Source organism: Macrobrachium nipponense, chromosome 17 (genome assembly GCF_015104395.2).
Source record: "Macrobrachium nipponense isolate FS-2020 chromosome 17, ASM1510439v2, whole genome shotgun sequence".
Classification (NCBI taxonomy): domain Eukaryota; kingdom Metazoa; phylum Arthropoda; class Malacostraca; order Decapoda; family Palaemonidae; genus Macrobrachium; species Macrobrachium nipponense.
The window spans coordinates 85,299,352-85,314,278 of record NC_087210.1 but is presented as its reverse complement, the minus strand read 5'-3'; the positions used below and the strand labels follow the sequence as shown (position 1 = coordinate 85,314,278).

The following is a 14,927-nucleotide window of genomic DNA, read 5'->3' as shown; positions in this document are numbered from 1 at the left end:
GAATTGCATTGGGATCATGTCTCAAGGAAGTCAGTACATTAATATAAATTACTTGAAGTTTCAGTGACCTTACAGAAATTGAATTTAGACATACATACATTTATTCAATCCTTAACCTTCGGTAAGATATTTGGGCTGTCATTTAGATTGCTATTGAAGTTAACAGCCATTGATATCCCAACACAGACTTCTACAGAAACAATGCTTTCTAGTATATACTATAAATGGCCGACTGCAATGACTCGAACAGACAGTAATTACCCTCTTTTATTGTAAACCAGGCTGTGAGCAACACAGGAGCAGCACCTCTCGCAGGAATCCAACAGAAAGAGATACCTAAATGTCCATGAACATGTCAGCTTCTCGGTGCTCAAAAAATCTGGCATTCCTGTGCCTGGCTTTGGAGTGGCCAGCACAGCTGAGGAGGCATACGAAATTGCCCAGTCCCTAGATTCGACTGATGTTGTTGTCAAAGCTCAGGTTCTTGCTGGTGGACGAGGAAAGGGATATTTCAAGGGCGGACTGAAAGGAGGCGTCAAACTAGTTTACTCGTGAGTATTTTTTCTCGGACTTGAATTTAGTGTGTTAATCAGCAACTTTACTTAGGAATCTGTTAAATTGTTACTGTATGGTGATCTCACAGGCTTACAGTACAACAAAAAACAATTGTAAGTGTGTGGTAGAGTTAAATATATAGTAGCATCAAAGTATTGTGGATATAAAAGAGATTTATTGTCATACTGGTAATAGCAGTTTGTTTTTATTACCTATGGCAACTTCAAAAGTGAGACTTCATGAGTTAGGAACAAAAGTAATCATGGGAACACTTTAATCAGCAAGATGTTAGGTAGAGAGGAATGATGAAAGCAAAGGAAATGGGGTTAAGAGGGAACCTTGATGTGTTGTATTTACTCAGATATTCATATAAATTTTTATGTATGTAGAAATGCTACTTGTGAAGTACGTATAGCCTTGGATGTGTATATTAGAAAGTCCTTAAAGTAATACAATAATGCTTTTTCTTTGCATGAGTGAATGTCTCTCCAAGGGCATTTCTTGCGTATGAAAGTTCAGAATTCATTAAATGAGTCCTTATTTCTTAGTGTGTGGATTTTTTTTTTTTGCGTTTAGAGTGTAATTCTTGTCCCTTTCTTGAGCAGTGCAGAAGAAGCTGCAGATATTGCAGGGAAAATGATTGGAGATCTTCTTGTTACAAAGCAGACTGGTGAAAAGGGGTTGCATGCAACAAGGTCTTAGTTTGCGAACGCAAATTTCCACGACGAGAGTTCTACATGGCTATCATGATGGAACGTTCTTTTGGTGTAAGCATTACGTCTTTACAATTTTTATTTTGTATTTTGAAAACTATACAGTAGGGCCAGACATTATAGGTTTAATCCTTAAATGACTTCTTGAAGAATATTGAATTACTAAAGGTAGTACACGGTTTTTAATGTTGATTATTTATGTTATGTAATTGGAAAAATAGTCTATATGAGGAAACCATAAGAAGCCTTATTTCTTGATTTAGGAAGCATGACTCAATTACAGTACTGAACTAATGATGTAGTACTAGAACTCAAGGAATTTCATGATTTTTGAATATCAGGATAAGTGGAAAAAACATTTTGTTCATGAAACTTACCTGTCAGATATATATATAGCTGTATTCTCCGACGTCCGACGAATTTCAAAAACTCCGGCACACGCAGTGCGGCCAGGTTGGTTAGTACCCATTCCCGCCGCTGGGAGGCGGATATCAGGAAATCATTCCCATTTTCTATTCAGATTTTTCTCTGTCGCCGGTCGGTAAACAACTGTTTACAGACCTCCGCCTAGGATTTTGAAACTTCTTGTGCTAACTTGAGTATTCTGATTGACTTTTGGTTTTGATTTGGCTTGTTGGCTTGGCATACGTGATAGTGGATTTGATTTGTTTTGGCTTTGACTTTTCTTTGATTACGATGTCTGGATCTAGCTCTGCTAGCTTCAGGGTGTTTAAGGTGCATGAATGTAAGGTGAGGTTGCCGAAAGCTTCGGTAGACCCTCATTCAGTGTGCTCGAAATGTCGTAGTCATGTATGTATGTTGAATGATAGATGCATCGAGTGTGAGCAATTGACTGAAATTGAATGGAAGGCATATTGATTCTTACGTGAAAAAGCTTGAGCGTGATAGAATCAGGAGGTCTTCCTCTAGGAGTGCTTCTGTGAGTAGAAGTCAAGGTAGAATGTATCTCCATTAAATCCTCCTGTAGATGTAATTCAACCTGATCCTGTTGTATTGCCTCCAAACAATCAGGAAGTGTCTGCAGAAGGAAGTGTATTATTTACGATCATGGAGTCAATTCGCGCCTTGGAATCTAAAGTGATTGCTACAGTCAAATGTGAATTGTGATAAAGTGTTTAGTGCATCTAGTGTATGGAAGGGGGTCAGATCGGTCCCATAATGCCTCTAGGCCTAGGCCCCTGCCGGACTTCCAGGCCTTAGGGAGAGGGCAAGCCGAAAGCCGAAGGAGGGTTTACGGGATCTAATGACCGGTCTGCGTCCCTTCGGCAGAAACTGAGGACGAATCTCAGGCTGACCGGTGTTCGTGCACGGGCACGATACTTAAAGAGTGCTCTCCTTCTTCCGAGACTTCCTCTCCTCGCCGAGGTTGGGACGCTCGGAAGACCTCTCAGGGGGAGAGCGGCAGGGGCGCAAGGTGTCGCACAAGCGGCCGTCGCCCTTGTCGCCCTCTTAAGAGAGGTTTCAGAGAAGAGGACGCTTCACGTCCTTCTGATCATTATGTAGATTCGTCACTGAAGATTTTGAAGCTTTTCCGCCACAGAAAAGGAACAAGACTTCATCAGGGGAGGACTCTTTCGAGCGTCCAAGTCGCTCTAAGCATGTTCCTGAGTTGAAGGAAAGGGCATCCCCTCGCCCATCTTCCTCGCACAGGATGAGTCCTTCTCCGGGGGGGGGGGGGGTGATCGAGAACTTTCCCCTTCAAGGAAAATGCTTTGGGAAATGCAGAGACAGTTAGCTTCCTTTTTTGAGAGAAAGGAGGCAGAAACTAGTCATCAGAAGGAAGGATAGGTGGCTGCCTGTTAAGAGAACTAGGCAGTCCCCGCTCCTACTCCGCGTTTTTCGGCCTTTGAGTCTCCTTCTAGTAGCCGACGCATTAGAGAACGTGATTACGTTCCTCATGAAAGGGCGTCTAGGAGAGACGAATTTGACAGAGACGTGAGTTGTCGCACAAGCGGCCAGCGTCTTTGTCAAAAGGCCGTGAGAAGCTCAAGGATCAATATCGGAAGTTCAAGACTTTGCATGTGATGATCACGCTCGGCGTCGTAAGCAACGAAGCGCTTACCAGGACGCTCGAGAAGACGCTTTTCAGACGCGCGGAACGCTCGCCAAGACGCTCCAACTGACGCTGTTCAGGACGCACGGCGTCCTACAACATCATGACGCTCAGCAAGACGCTCGAGCTGACGCCGTTCAGGACGCACGGCGTCCTACACATCATGACGCTCAGCAAGACGTTCGAAGCTGACGCTTTTTCAGGACGCACGGCGTCCTACACATCAGGACGCTCTGCAGGACGCTTTCCAGGACGATCAACAGTTGAGTCCGAAACGTCAGGATGTTTCTCATGTTAAAGTGTCGAAGTCATCGCGATCTTGAAGGGCGCTGATGACCGAGAGAAGGATTCGTCTAGTGATCGCTGCCCTACTGATGATGACGAACCAAATGCGTCAGCGTCGTCAGACTATAAGACGTTGACGGATTTACTTATTATTCACAGATAATTTTCAAGCGCCAATTCCTTGCTCTCCACCTTCACAATTTGCCTCATCGAAGGCCAGGAAGGCCCTGGCTTCGTTAAGATGGCCACTTCGCTCTCTGCGAAGAGAGCGTTTAAGAGAGTCCAGGATTGGATGGATTCAAGGAAGGTTAAAGGGAAGACTTCGTTTACACTTCCTCCATCTAGACTGAAAGGGAGAGCTGGGATCGGGTACGAAACAGGAGAAGAAGAAACAGGATTGAAAGCACCGTCTTCTTCTCAAGGAGATTTCGCCAATTTGGTGGACGCTCCAAGGAGGTCTTATTTGTCATCGGCTAAGGTTTCCTGGACAATGACGGAGACTGATCATCACCTCAAGGGGTTATTTAAGACGCTAGAGGTGTTTAACTTTTTAGATTGGTGCCTCGGGGCTTTGGATGTACAATCGAGGAGTCAAGACTCGATTTCGCTGGAAAGAGCTTCGAGTGTATTAGCTTGTATGGATAGAGCAGTAAGGGATGGCTCTGATGAGTTAGCATCTCATTTTGCTACAGGTATGCTAAAGAAGAGAGCTCTATATTATAGCTTTACAGCGAAAGCAGTTTCTCCCGCTCAGAAAGCGGAGTTATTATTCGCCCCCTTCTCTACGCACCTATTTCCAGCAGTCCATGATTAAGGATCTGTCGGTAAACTTGCAAGAAAAAGCAACAAGGGACCTCTTGACTCAATCTTCCAGACGACCTACTCCTCAGGCTTCTACTTCAACAGCTCCAGCACCCAAGAAGAAATTTAAGCCCTTTCGTGGAGCACCTTCCTCTAGAGGTTCTTAGAGAGGAAGGGGGTCCTTCAGAGGTAAGATCTCTTCTATCAAGAAGGGAAAAAATTGACGTTTCTGCCCTTCAGGCACCTGTAGGTGCGAGACTCACCTTATTGCTCAGGCATGGAGGACGATAGGGGCGGACACCTGGACCCTAGATGTGATCGAGAGGATACAAGATCCCTTTCCTCTCTGCGCCTCCTTTGAGCACGAAGCCGATAGACCTGTCGCCCGCATACCAGTCAGAGAAGCAACAGATCTTACTCGACCTTCTAGATCAAATGTTGGAAAAGAAGGCCGTAGAGGAAGTCCTGATGCTGGATTCCCCAGGCTTCTACAAGGTTATTCCTGGTTCCGAAGCAGTCTGGGGGATGGAGACCTGTCCTAGACGTCAGCAGACTGAACATTTTTGTAAAGAAAGAAAAATTCAGGATGGAAACTTCTCAGTCTGTGCTAGGGCCTTGAGACCATTGGGGATTGGATGGTGTCATTGGACCTTCAAGACGCTTATTTCCACGTCCCGATCATCCCCAATCAAGGAAGTTCCTGAGGTTCGTCTTAAAAGGGCAGGTCTTCCAGTTCAGGGCTCTGTGCTTCGGTCTGAGTACGGCGCCGATGGTTTTTTACTTTCCTCATGCGGAATGTGGCGAGATGGCTTCACCTATCGAAAATAAGAGTCTCGCTCTACCTGGACGACTGGCTAATCAAGTCGCCTTCGAAGTCAAGGTGCCTGGAGGACCTTCAGACGACATTACAGCTGACGAAGGCCCTGGGCCTTATAGTAAATTACGAGAAGTCCCATCTGATCCCCACGCAGTCCATCGTGTATCTGGGGATTCAGATGGATTCAGCGGCTTTTCAAGCTTTTCCATCAAAGGACGTCAGCAGAGATGCTTAGAGAAAGTGTTAGCCTTCTTAGGGAAAGAAACATGCTCGGCGAAGGAATGGATGAGTCGCTGGGAACCATTTCTTCGCTGGAGAAGTTTTGTTTCCCTATGGGGAGGTTGCACCTCAGGCCACTCCAGTTTTTTATGGCAGAAACCTGGAAAGACAAGAATCTAGACTCGACTTTGATTATCTCAAAAACGGTCAAGGATCATCTGAAGTGGTGGCAAGATCCGACCAAACTCTCGGAGGGATGTCCTCAAGCTTTGAGCCCCGACCTAGTGTTGTTCTCAGACACCTCCATGGTGGGCTGGGGAGCAACACTAGGAAAGGAGGAAGTGTCAGGCCTCTGGAGAGGGGAAACAGAGGTCCTGGCACATAAACTTAAAAGAATTGGAGGCTATTCGGTTAGCTCTTCAGTTCTTCGAAGAACGATTGGTGGGCCGAGTTGTCCAGATCAACTCGGACAACACTACGGCTCTCGCTTACATAAAAAAGCAGGGGGGGACACACTCTCGATCACTGTTCGTGATAGCGAGAGACTCCTTCTATGGGCGAAAGCTCGAAACATAGTGATCCTGACAAGGTTCATTTCAGGAATTCAAAATGTTCGAGCGGATCTTTTAAGCCGTCGACATCAGATGCTTCCCACGAATGGACCCTACATCTAGAAGTTTGTCAAGAGCTATGGAAGTTATGGGGACGGCCGCTAGTCGACCTCTTCGCAACCTCGAAAACGAAGAGGCTTCCGATTTATTGCTCTCCAGTTCTCGACCCGGAAGCAATAGCGGTAGATGCATCCTATGGGACTGGACGGGGATGGATGTGTACGCCTTTCCCCGTTCAAAACTCTTAGGAGAGGTAACAAGGAAGTTTGCGGCGTCGCCAGGAGCGAGAATGACTCTGATCGCCCCCTTTTGGCCCTCAAGCGATTGGTTCACGGAGGGTCATGTCTCTTCTGGTAGACTTCCCGAGAACCCTGCCAGAGAGAGTCGATCTTCTCAAACAGCCCCACTTCGAGAGGGTACCACGGAAACCTCTCCGCTCTGAGTCTGACTGCGTTCAGACTATCAGAAGTTGGCCAGAGCGAGAGGTTTTTCAAGATCAGTGGCAGAGGCTATTGCCAATGCGAGAAGAGCTTCCTCTCTAGCAGTTTTATCAGTCGAAGTGGGCTGTCTTCAGGAGATGGTGTAGGAAGAAAGGTATTTCCTCCTCCACGACCTCTTGTGAACCAAATCGCTGAGTTTCTCCTGCATTTGAGAAATGTGGACAAACTAGCAGTGCCACAAATAAAAAGGATACAAGAGTTATGCTGTCAGCTGTCTTCCGCCACAGAGGATTAGATCTGACAAATGATAAAGATCTTCACGATCTTTTGAGATCGTTTGAGACAACCAAAGTACTACAACCGAAGGTTCCATCATGGAACCTTGATGTAGTTCTAAGATTCTTGATGTCGGCTCCCTTTGAACCTCTGCATGCTGCCTCATTGAGAGACACTACTAGAAAGGCGATTTTTCTAACTGCTCTTGCCATGGCAAAGAGGGTTAGTGAAATTCAGGCAATTAGTAAAGATGTGGGTTTCAGAGGACACAGTGCAGTGTGCTCCTTGGATCCTAATTTCTTAGCGAAGAATGAGAACCCATCTAACCCCTGGCCAAAAACCTTTGAAATCAAGGGGTTAACAGAGTTCATTGGACAAGAGCCAGAGAGAGTCCTGTGCCCTGTCAGGGCTCTCAAATTTTACATGCAAAAGACCAAAGATTGTCGGGTCCTTCTGAGAACTTATGGTGTTCTGTTAAGAGACCCGACTTTCCTATGTCGAAGAATGCACTGGCATTCTTTTTACGGAGCACCATCAGGGAGCCCATGCGTCCTGCTCGGATGGTGATATGAAGCTTTTGAAAATAAAAGCCCATGAAGTGAGAGCTGTTGCGACTTCAATGGCATTTCGAAAGAATATGGCACTTAATGATATCATTAGCGCTACTTTTTGGCGAAGCAACTCTGTGTTTGCTTCACATTACCTGCGGATGTGAAGACGGCATATGAGAACTGCGAGTCGCTTGGACCATACATATCCGCAGAAATGGTGTTGGGGGTGGGGGCAGGGAGCAGCACAAATACTATCCTATAGAAAGGGTAGTGTGCTTTTTAATTTTGGTGTTGGTTTATGGTTCAAGGGTTGGTTGCTTGAGGCGCTTTCCCTTTCTTTAGCCTAGAAGTTATGGACTAACTTCGATAGGTTAGGTCAGGTGGTGGTTTTTAGCTTTTGTTGCCTCACAGTATGGTCATATGGTCTAGTCCCACATTGTGGTCACGCCCCCGTTGACAGATCATCTAGAGCGCACCAACTACACAGGTCACTACCTTGGTTGGCAACTCTAGTAAAGCAAAAGCAGACTTCGGTGACAGTAATCAAGAAGTCAGCTATGCTAACAGGTAAGGAATCAAGATGTCAATCATCTGCACTTGAGGTGTTTCCTAAATCCTTCTATTCTGTCCCTTCCCACCTCCAATGGTGGGATTCAGCTATATATATATCTGACAGGTAAGTTTTCATGAACAAAATGTTATTGTTATGATACAATAAAGTTTGTTCATACTTACCTGGCAGATATATATAATTAAAGTACCCACCCACCTCCCCTCAGGGGACAGTGGTATGAAAAATCTGAATAGAAAATGGGAATGATTTCCTGATATCCGCCTCCCAGCGGCGGGAAGAATGGGTACTAACCACCTGGCCGCCCACTGCGTGTGCCGGGAGTTTTGAAATTCTGTCGGACGTCGGAGAATACAGCTATATATATATCTGCCAGGTAAGTATGAACAAACTTTATTGTATCATAACAATAACATTTTCCTTGAGTTATTCTTTCAAACCTGCTTTTATTTTCTCATCAAAATGCATTTTGGAATAGATCTTATACATAAATTAATGATACTTTATGTATGGTTTATATGGTTTTGTATGTTGGAGAATTTTATACTATTTTATTTTTTGCTGTTACGTAGGGTCCTGTGATAATAGCATCTGCCCAGGGTGGCGTCAATATTGAAGACGTAGCCGCAGAAAGTCCAGAGGCAATCATCAAAGTTCCAATTGATATCGTTGAAGGTATGTCCGCATCTTTTTTGAATATGTTTGCTGCCATTGTTACGGTGTATTTTGGACTGGTATCATATGATGTGTTTTTATGCTTGAATTGTAATCTCCATTACCAAAGAGGATCTTAGGGTAAAGATCCTTTTAGTATTTCAGTGGTTAAGTGGATTTTTTTTGCATCTGTAATGAAGTTCAATATTAATTAAAAAAACACTCGCAAGAAAAAGTGGTACTTCACTGGAATGGAATAAAAAAGGACAAATTGAGACTTGGCCAAATTTTTGTTCTGATGACAAAATTTTTTCAGGGATTACTGATGCCAAGGCACAAGAGATTGCAAAAAGCCTTGGTCTGGAGTCACGAATGGAGGAAACAGTCGACGTCATCAAATCTTTGTATAATGCATTCATCAATTTTGATGCATCTATGATAGAAATCAATCCTTATGCTGAGGACACTTACGGAAAAAGTAAGTACTACAGCACTTTCTTTGGTACTTAGAAATTAACCTGGTGCCGTACTGCTTGAAACTGTGTAAGGTTCAGCAACAAACTTAACATTTGATGATATGTTGCATAATTATTTTTTATTACCTTGTATCAGCATACATTAAGACGAAAGTGTTTGGTGGTAACATTCCCCATTTCGATTGAGAATGAAAGCTTCATGAGAACGGGTTCCCTTTTGCAGTGTATGCACTTGATGCAAAGATGCGGTTCGATGACAATGCCGAGTTCCGTCAGAAGGAAATATTCGACGAGAGAGATTGGTCTCAAGAAGATCCCAAAGAAGTGGAGGCTTCTAGGTATAATCTCAATTACATTGCTCTTGATGGTAAGACAGTTTTATGTTTTTAACATTTCTCTGTTGTTATCTCTTCTGAAATCCCAGTGGGTTTTTAGCCGCCTTTGACATATAGAGGTCCTGTTATTATCTAGATTTAAGAAAAAACCATTTGGTTTTAGATATAGTTAGTCATTATGTAATACTGTACTGCGTAACATTGGAAAGAGCATTGGAACAGATTATGATTCATTTTGAAGTTATTTATGAATGCAGATTTTCCCTTGAAAAGCTGTTAAGAGGTTTGAATTGGGAAGTCTTAGAGATATTATATTCAAATTTCAACATGTTCTCCAAGTGATGATGACAAACAAGAGGCCGAGTATGAGTAGAGAATAGAGCTTCAGTGCTAGCTGTTGAGTTCTTCTCTAGTGATTATTTCTTTGAAGCGCCTCTGAGCTTGGATTAGTTTTTTTTGTCAACCAGGGGACATTATGTTTATGGTTGAAATGATCAGTAAACATCCTTGCTCTTTATTGACCTTCAGGTAGCATTGGCTGTTTGGTGAATGGAGCTGGCTTGGCAATGGCCACCATGGACATCATCAAGTTGCATGGAGGTTCACCTGCCAATTTCTTGGACGTTGGTGGGGGAGCTACGGCAGAGCAAGTGAAGGAAGCCTTCAAGATCATCACAGCAGATCCACATGTAAGAAAAACTTTTATGTTTGGATGTTAAGTGGTATAGGTATTTGAAACTTATTTGTAGCATAGTTAGTATTTAACTTTGAAGTGATGAAAATTGCTTGTTTTTTGCAAGTCAGCATTTTTATGTTAAAATATCATTTTTATGCACACACCTCTGTTCATATTCTCTTTCTTCCATCTTACTTTCCACCATCTCCTAACAATTGTTTCATTGTTTAGCTGTGAGGTTTTCCCCCTTTTACAACTTTCAGACCTATTTACTCTTAGTTTCCCTTTCAGTACCGAATGGCTTCTTAGGACCAGGGCTTTGCCTGTGTGCTAGATATTATTTGTTCATATACAAAACAAACCTTTGATCTTAACATTAGGATAAAGTTTAAAATAATTGTGTACGCAAGGGACTATTGGCATCAGTGCTTGGTCACGAGACATGTGGAGCCACCCACATACCCCTCTTTGACGTAGACTCAAAATTAGTTATGAACAACAGTTCCAATTTGCCTCAGAATCTGGGATAATGAGTCAATGCAGCACAGGTCATGATGACAGTTACATTTCTTAGTCATGCTCAGTACGGTGTGAGTATGCGTAAGAGACCTACAGAAGGGCTGGCTTTGACTGTCAAAGTACTCTGTGGTTATAGAAAGAACTACGTCACTTAGAACATAGCAAGAACTACGTCACCTAGAACATAAAGGTGGTAGACGTAAAGGAACAAGCCAAACAGAGGCAATCAGTCAAGCCTACTCCTTGTTGTCAAGTTGTACCAATGGGGTCATACAGAAGAGGTCATCAGAGGAATACATGCCTTCTGGCAATTGATAACATATCTGTTAAAGTGATCGTGACGGTTGGTCTGTGACTGTATCGAAGCTCAAATTGAGCAATGTTAAGGTGTCTGTGTGTTCATTGAAATTTGAGAGTTGGTTCATTGTTATGACAAACCACTTTCAATTTCCTGTATATAAATAAGGTTGCCCAGAGGTCCTTGGACACAATTTCCTTGGGTCCTTTGGTTGCTGCTCAAATTGTGTAACTCATCCAGAACCCCTGGCGGGTCAGTTGTTATCTTGTCTAAGATGATGGTATGAATGTGAAATGGAGGAGATAACTGGCCTCTTTCCTTTTCAAATTTTTATCTCCTTTACTTCGGGCAGTAAGAAGGGAGTACCATCATAAGCTGGAATGGACAAGATATAGGTGAGTGAAGTAGCCATACTGTTAGGGTTAGTATCAGTAAGATACCTATCAGTAGCAGGAGATTCCCCTCTTTAGCAAGGGGGAGAGGAATAATGATAAACCTACATGAGTGGATGAATTGGTTTGTTAGAAGAACAGATCTTCTTATCTTCCTCGGACGCAATGAACTATGACATTGTGTAGAACCCAGAAGTCTGACTCTATGATATTCATATATGTCTTAGATTCTGAAATACTGGTCATTTGTTTAGTAGAATTCTGGTATTCAGAAAACTGATCAAAGGTGGCAAACTCCCAGTTGGTTAATAGTACTTACCTCCCACCAAAAGTAAGTCTATCCTAATGTTAAGACCGAAGGTTTGTTTCGTATATGAACAAATGACAAATTTTTAACCAATTTGTATTTTTCGTAACTTACAAACCTGAGGTCTTAACATACAAAGGCCCACCTCTAACCACCCCGCTATCAACTAACCTGGGTTGGAAGAATAATTAACGGGGTCACAAGTTAAAGAGGGGTATGTGGGTGGCTCCACATCATCACATGTCTCGTGACCAAGCACAGATGCCAATAGTCCCTTGCGTACACAATCTTTACCGGTTTCCAGCTGGCGCTGAGTACTTATCCTAATGTTAAGACCTTAGGTTTGTGGGTTATGAAAAATATAAATTGGTTAAAAATTTGTCATATTCCATTCCATTCCATGAAATTCTTTTGAACATATATTATGTCAGTTATTGTAAAGCTTATTAAGTCTCTGCAAGCCTCTCTCTCAATTTTGATGACATACTTCTCTGTTCAGGTTCATGCCATTATGGTGAACATCTTCGGTGGTATTATGCGATGCGATGTTATTGCCCAGGGTATTATTGCTGCTGCAGAAGAGCTCTCCTTAAAGATCCCCATTGTAGTGAGATTACAGGTATGACACAGCAAAGGTTTGTTTTTAAGCTCATTTTTTTGAGCTCAGTATATATACATCCCACTTAGTAGATGTGGATTTACTTTTTTTTTTTTAATTTTTTCTCAAATGTTTGGCGATTTATTGCTCAGTAATTGATTAAAAAAAAAAATTCTTTGTCATATTGAGAGAGTGAAGGAAAAGATGATGATGACTAGGTTGAATCATTCAAAAGTCTAAGAGGAAGGTACCACTGTGTACGTATTGCCTAGTACAGTTAGAGAATCAGAGAAATCTTTTCATTCAGTGGTTATCCAGTATGATTAGAGAATCTGAGAAATCTTTTAGTGTTAATTATCTTAATAATTAAGGTAATATTTGACTGATGTACGGTAAAGGAAGGAAATATATTCATGCTTTTTTAGAAAAATTCATAGGATAGTAAAAACCACTCCAAAACCACTGATGAAGTAGTCTCGGGTATGGTTATCTTGATATTACATTAGTGTGTGTAGTTTGTAAGTACACTATTGTAAAAGTGATCTGAACTTTTATTTTTTCTCTTTTTCGAACAGGGCACTAATGTAGATGATGCCAAGGCTTTGATTGCAATGTCCAACCTGAGAATTTTACCTTGCGACAATCTTGATGATGCTGCGAAGATGGTTGTGAAGCTCTCCAATATCATACAGATGGCCAAGGCTGCTAATGTTGATGTGAAATTTGAACTCCCTGTATAATCAGTAGCTGACACTTTTTTTTTTTTTTTTTTTTACAGTTTATGCTTAGCCAGTTTTGACTTTGCTTTTCCAGGCTGAAATGACAGTATAAACCTCCAAAAATTAAGTTTAAAACTCAAAGAAGGGAATTACAGTATTTACTAAGTCCATTGTATTATGCATTTAGTCTTTTTTTATTATTATGGAGATGTACCAGTCACACTTTCACATAATCCATTATAGAAGATATACATATAGCTTTTTATTTAATGTTTGTACATTTGTAAATTTTACTTGGCTTTGTTTATATGTCTATTTATTGTTAAGTGGAGAGTTGCATATAGATGCAGAGGATGAGGAGTATGTAGATATGTTAGAGGTAAGGCTGAAAGCTACCTAAGATGATTATATTTCATTCTAGTGTTATAACTTGTCCTTTTTGAGTTACATGTGGCCTGTAAGGAAAGTTAATAAGATTAGGATGACATATATGTAATTTATTATTGGAGCTCCCAATAAATATTGAAGCCAATGACAAAACGACGTCTTGGTTTTTCTGGTGTCCTGTGCAACGTATAATACTTTTACAGTATATTTGTTCACACATTTTAAAGGGTCTTGATACCCTGTATATGCAGGGGGTTTGTTAGCACAATGTCATAAGAGATACAGTGGTCCCCCCGTATTCGCGGGGGATGCGTACCAGACCCCCCCGTGAATAGTTAGAATCCGCGAATGTTTGGAACCCCTATAAAAATGCTAAAAACAGCCTATTTTGTTAGTTACAACTCAAGAAAAACCCACTAAAAATTTTCCTACATGGTTTTTTTAATAGTTTTATCACAAAAAGTGCATTTTATGATGAAATCCATCAAAAAAACCAGGAATTTGTGGATATTTATCATAGAAAAATACCGCGAATGCGTGAATTTTCCGCGAATAATGCAGGGAAACGTTCCCGAGAGAAATCCGCGAATGTGTGAGTCCGCGAATACGGGGGGTCCACTGTATTCTGTTTTTAGACTGAGGAGACCGTTGCACATGAATATAAATGTGTGACAACTCTTACATGAATTGTGGTAACTGACATGGCCACTTCCTTTTTAATCCACATCAGGCAAAGAAAATACATCTATGTTATTCAGCCCAAAGTGATACCCAGCGTCCCAAGTCTACGTCTGGACAAGGAGTCTGAAGGTTATGCATACTTAATTTTTTTACAAATAGCCATTACAGTGCATAATCGTTTATGGTAGATATTTGCATAATGCAATTAAATGTCAACTGACTTCAGTTTCCTATGTCGGGAAAACTCTGTCTGAAGTTCCAACTGTTGAGGTTTTTGTTCATGCTTTTATTTTCTCTTGTTCCTGCTGGTTTTCATCCTGTTACATTTCATATCCACTGTTTTTTCTAACTGATTACATTTCCTCCCCTCTCATCACGTTCCCAAACCATCTCGGTCTTCGAGAACTTTTTCAGCCTTTGGCCACATCTCCCAGCAACATTCTGATCATCTCGGTGCAGTCCGTGCCATGAATCTTATTTTATTCATTCAGTTATCTTTGTAAGTGCGTATGCCTCACTTAAATAGAGCAGTATGAACCAAATAAAATTCTTTGTTCTGTTTGCTACAGGACTGGTAATCTGTCAGTTACGTTTCATTCATTCAGGTTGTTAAAGCTACTTAAAAACCAACTTTTGTTGCCTTGGGACTAGAGGTCTTCTCTTTTACAAAGACTCCTTTCATACTCTCATACGTTCCTCCTCACCTCTCGTGTACAAAAGTTTTCACCCCTTCAACACATGGGACTGAAAATTCCTTATTCCAATATGATTTGCAATCCTGATACTCTATTGTGATACCATTGGATACATTGTGTGTATGAAATTCATCCTTACACCTCTACAGCATCCCATGACCTCTTTCCCTACAATTTTGTTTTCTTTGCTCCTTCCAAGGGTTTTGCTTATTTGATCTTTAGGTCTTTCAGAAATTTCTACAGCTTCTTCAAGATTTTGCCATTGAAAGGCATGTGT

General features: G+C 41.8%; 1 protein-coding gene across 1 annotated transcript; it reads left to right on the top strand.

Moving 5' to 3' along the window:
- The first annotated feature begins 1,166 nt into the window (after positions 1–1,166).
- Positions 1,167–13,430, top strand: LOC135196410 (succinate--CoA ligase [ADP-forming] subunit beta, mitochondrial-like). Its single transcript, XM_064223213.1, is given in 8 exon segments — positions 1,167–1,237; positions 1,240–1,322; positions 8,486–8,588; positions 8,884–9,045; positions 9,267–9,410; positions 9,907–10,067; positions 12,070–12,189; positions 12,744–13,430. Coding segments are annotated over 8 exon segments (984 nt in total). The 5' UTR covers positions 1,167–1,191; the 3' UTR covers positions 12,909–13,430.
- The last annotated feature ends 1,497 nt before the right edge of the window (positions 13,431–14,927 follow it).